This window comes from Engystomops pustulosus, chromosome 4, assembly GCF_040894005.1.
Source record: "Engystomops pustulosus chromosome 4, aEngPut4.maternal, whole genome shotgun sequence".
Lineage (NCBI taxonomy): Eukaryota > Metazoa > Chordata > Amphibia > Anura > Leptodactylidae > Engystomops > Engystomops pustulosus.
Window position 1 is genome coordinate 224,271,593 of NC_092414.1, and position 5,068 is coordinate 224,276,660.

The window sequence follows — 5,068 nt, forward strand, 5'->3', positions numbered from 1 at the left end:
GCTTTACACTTCTTCATCTAGGGAGGAGCCACAGTGCCAGAGGCTTTACACTTCTTCATCTAGGGAGGAGCCACAGTGCCAGGGGCTTTACACTTCTTCATCTAGGGAGGAGCCACAGTGCCAGAGGCTTTACACTTCTTCATCTAGGGAGGTGCCACAGTGCCAGGGGCTTTACACTTCTTCATCTAGGGAGGAGCCACAGTGCCAGGGGCTTTACATGTCTTCATCTAGGGAGGAGCCACAGCGCCAGGGGCTTTACACTACTTCATCTAGGGAGGTGCCACAGTGCCAGGGGCTTTACACTTCTTCATCTAGGGAGGAGCCACAGTGCCAGAGGCTTTACACTTCTTCATCTAGGGAGGAGCCACAGTGCCAGGGGCTTTACACTTCTTCATCTAGGGAGGTGCCACAGTGCCGGGGGCTTTACACTTCTTCATCTAGGGAGGAGCCACAGTGCCAGGGGCTTTACACTTCTTCATCTAGGGAGGTGCCACAGTGCCAGAGGCTTTACACTTCTTCATCTAGGGAGGAGCCACAGTGCCAGGGGCTTTACACTTCTTCATCTAGGGAGGTGCCACAGTGCCAGAGGCTTTACACTTCTTCATCTAGGGAGGAGCCACAGTGCCAGGGGCTTTACATGTCTTCATCTAGGGAGGAGCCACAGTGCCAGGAGCTTTACACGTCTTCATCTAGGGAGGTGCCACAGCGCCAGAGCCTTTACACTTCTTCATCTAGGGAGGAGCCACAGTGCCAGGGGCTTTACACTTCATCATCTAGGGAGGTGCCACAGTGCCAGGGGCTTTACACTTCATCATCTAGGGAGGTGCCACAGTGCCAGAGGCTTTACACTTCATCTAGGGAGGTGCCACAGTGCCAGAGGCTTTACACTTCATCTAGGGAGGTGCCACAGTGCCAGGGGCTTTACACTTCTTCATCTAGGGAGGTGCCACAGTGCCAGAGGCTTTACACTTCTTCATCTAGGGAGGTGCCACAGCGCCAGAGGCTTTACACTTCTTCATCTAGGGAGGTGTCACAGCGCCAGGGGCTTTACACTTCTTCATCTAGGGCGGTGCCACAGCGCCAGGGGCTTTACACTTCTTCATCTAGGGCGGTGCCACAGCGCCAGGGGCTTTACACTTCTTCATCTAGGGAGGAGCCACAGTGCCAGGGGCTTTACACTTCTTCATCTAGGGAGGAGCCACAGTGCCAGGGGCTTTACACTTCTTCATCTAGGGAGGTGCCACAGTGCCAGGGGCTTTACGCTTCTTCATCTAGGGAGGTGCCACAGTGCCAGGGGCTTTACGCTTCTTCATCTAGGGAGGTGCCACAGTGCCAGGGGCTTTACACTTCTTCATCTAGGGAGGTGCCACAGTGCCAGAGGCTTTACACTTCTTCATCTAGGGAGGTGCCACAGTGCCAGGGGCTTTACACTTCTTCATCTAGGGAGGTGCCACAGTGCCAGGGGCTTTACACTTCTTCATCTAGGGAGGTGCCACAGTGCCAGGGGCTTTACACTTCTTCATCTAGGGAGGGGCCACAGTGCCAGAGGCTTTACACTTCTTCATCTAGGGAGGGGCCACAGTGCCAGAGGCTTTACACTACTTCATCTAGGGAGGTGCCACAGCGCCAGGGGCTTTACACTACTTCATCTAGGGAGGTGCCACAGTGCCGAGACTCTCCCGGCCCCGTCGGCCACGCAACCGAGACTCTCCCGGCCCCGTCGGCCACGCAACCGAGACTCTCCCGGCCCCGTCGGCCACGCAACCGAGACTCTCCCGGCCCCGTCGGCCACGCAACCGAGACTCTCCCGGCCCCGTCGGCCACGCAACCGAGACTCTCCCGGCCCCGTCGGCCACGCAACCGAGACTCTCCCGGCCCCATCACCCAAGACTCTCCCAGCCCCATCGGCAACACACCCGAGACTCGCCAGACCCAATTGGCCCCAACCACGACTCTCTAGCCCCATCACCCACGCACCCAAGACTCTCCCAGCCCCATCACCCACACACCCGAGACTCGCCAGAACCAATTGGCCCCAACCAAGACTCTCCAGCCCCATAACCTACACAGTCAAAGCTTTCGAGACCCATCAGCACACAAAGATATCTAATTTGTGATTTTGTTGGTAAGGAGGACTATGGACATCACCAACAAGACACAAGTGACATCATTCCTGCTAACGGGTCTCACCGACAATAAGAAGCTTGTCCCATTCCTCTTCACACTCTTCCTAGTGGTCTACACAGTGACCATAGTGGGCAACACTGGCATGGTCATCATCGTACATGGCACCGCTGGTCTCCACGGCCCCATGTACTACTTCTTGTCATGTCTCTCCATGGTGGACCTCTGCTATTCTTCGGTGGTGACTCCTAAGATGCTTTTTGACCTGTTCTCGAAGATGAAGTCCATATCGTACAATGGTTGCGCCCTGCAGCTCTTCTTCTTTGCTGCTCTGGCGGTGACTGAAGCTCTTCTGCTGTCGAGCATGTCCTACGACCGCTATGTAGCCATCTGCCATCCTCTCCATTACGTCTCAATCATGACCCGGAGAAGGTGTCGTAGTCTGGTCCTCCTCTCCACGTCCATTGGGTTTTTGCAGTCTGCAGTACAAACCAGTTGTGTGTTTCATGTCCAGTTCTGTGGACCTCATGTTCTGGACCACTTCTACTGTGACATCCCGCCACTGCTCAAGCTGTCCTGCTCCAGCACTCTTCTGTGTGACCTGGTGACCATCTTCTTCACATGCTCTTGTGGGGTCGGCTCGATGGTGACGGTCCTGGTCTCCTACACTCTGATAATCTCCTCCATTGTGAGGATGAAGTCCACAGAAGGACGGAGGAAGGCCTTCAGCACATGTTCTTCACATCTCACCTGCGTCTCCATCTTCTATGGGACCGTCTTCTTCATCTACCTACGACCTCCAGACACAGGATTCGGGAAGTGGGACAAGGTGGTGTCCATCTTCTACTCAGTCATGATACCGATGCTGAACCCTCTAATATACAGCCTGAGGAACCAGGATGTGAAGCGGGTGATTGTCCAAGCCACACAACAGACATGGTCCTCAGGAGGTTAAGATTTAGGGTACATTCACACAGCGGTATGCCCGCCGTGCGGGCATACCGCCGTGTGCTGGAGAGGAGGAGGAGGTGACCCCTCCTCCCTCCATAGAGAATAGCGGCGCACGGCCGCACACACGCCAAAAGATAGAGCATGCTCTATCTTTTTGCGGTTTGCGGGCCGGATCGGTGCCACGCATGTGTGGCACCGCATCTGCGCCGCGCCGCTATTGCCGTCTATGGGGACGTACATGCGGCCGCAAATTTGCGGCCGCATGTACGTCCCCGCAGACAGCCATGTGAATGTGCCCTTAGGACTTCTGGAGTTCTTAGAGGTCCCACCAAAAATTGTTATACGCAGTAGACTGAGAAAAGGTTATAGAGCAGGAGGAACCAAGCACAATGTACATAGTGTCCTATCTGCAGGCAGCATGTTATAGAGCAGGAGGAACCAAGCACAATGTACATAGTGTCCTATCTGCAGGCAGCATGTTATAGAGCAGGAGGAACCAAGCACAATGTACATAGTGTCCTATCTGCAGGCAGCATGTTATAGAGCAGGAGGAGCTGAGCACATTGTATACACAGTGTCCTATCTGCAGGCAGCATGTTATAGAGCAGGAGGAGCTGAGCAGATTATACAGTGTCCTATCTGCAGGCAGCATGTTATAGAGCAAGAGGAGCTGAGCAGATTGTACATAGTGTCCTATCTGCAGGCAGCATGTTATAGAGCAGGAGGCGCTGAGCAGATTGTACACAGTGTCCTATCTGCAGGCAGCATGTTATAGAGCAGGAGGAGCTGAGCACATTGTACATAGTGTCCTACCTGCAGGCTGCATGTTATAGAGCAGGAGGGGCTGAGCAGATTGTACATAGTGTCCTATCTGCAGGCAGCATGGTATAGAGCAGGAGGAGCTGAGCAGATTATACAAAGTGTCCTATCTGCAGGCAGCATGTTATAGAGCAGGAGGAGCTGAGCAGATTATACAAAGTGTCCTATCTGCAGGCAGCATGTTATAGAGCGGGAAGAGCTGAGCACATTGTGCATAGTGTCCTATCTGCAGGCAGCATGTTATAGAGCAGGAGGAGCTGAGCAGATTGTACACAGTGTCCTATCTGCAGGCAGCATGTTATAGAGCAGGAGGAGCTGAGCACATTGTATACACAGTGTCCTATCTGCAGGCAGCATGTTATAGAGCAGGAGGAGCTGAGCAGATTGTACAGTGTCCTATCTGCAGGCAGCATGTTATAGAGCAGGAGGAGCTGAGCAGATTGTACATAGTGTCCTATCTGCAGGCAGCATGTTATAGAGCAGGAGGAGCTGAGCAGATTGTACACCGTGTCCTATCTGCAGGCAGCATGTTATAGAGCAGGAGGAGCTGAGCACATTGTACATAGTGTCCTACCTGCAGGCTGCATGTTATAGAGCAGGAGGGGCTGAGCAGATTGTAGATAGTGTCCTATCTGCAGGCAGCATGTTATAGAGCAGGAGGAGCTGAGCAGATTATACAAAGTGTCCTATCTGCAGGCAGCATGTTATAGAGCAGGAGGAGCTGAGCAGATTATACAAAGTGTCCTATCTGCAGGCAGCATGTTATAGAGCAGGAGGAGCTGAGCAGATTATACAAAGTGTCCTATCTGCAGGCAGCATGTTATAGAGCAGGAGCTGAGCATGTTATAAATAGTGTCCTATCTGCAGGCAGCATGTTATAGAGCAGGAGGAGCTGAGCAGATTGTACATAGTGTCCTATCTGCAGGCAGCATGTTATAGAGCAGCAGGAGTTGAGCAGATTGTAAATAGTGTCCTATCTGCAAGCAGCATGTTATAGAGCAGGAGGAGCTGAGCAGATTGTACATAGTGTCCTATCTGCAGGCAGCATGTTATAGAGCAGGAGCTGCGCATGTTATAAATAGTGTCCTATCCGCAGGCAGCATGTTATAGAGCAGGAGGAGCTGAGCAGATTATACATACTAAGGGCCCGATTCGCGTTTTTCCCAACGTGTTA

The 5,068-nt window shown here is 53.0% G+C and overlaps 1 protein-coding gene across 1 annotated transcript; it reads left to right on the forward strand.

The window, feature by feature from the left end:
* The first annotated feature begins 2,137 nt into the window (after positions 1 to 2,137).
* Positions 2,138 to 3,079, forward strand: LOC140128820 (olfactory receptor 5AP2-like). The gene has a single exon (XM_072150522.1). The coding sequence runs from the start codon at positions 2,138 to 2,140 to the stop codon at positions 3,077 to 3,079; it is 942 nt and encodes a 313-aa protein (XP_072006623.1).
* The last annotated feature ends 1,989 nt before the right edge of the window (positions 3,080 to 5,068 follow it).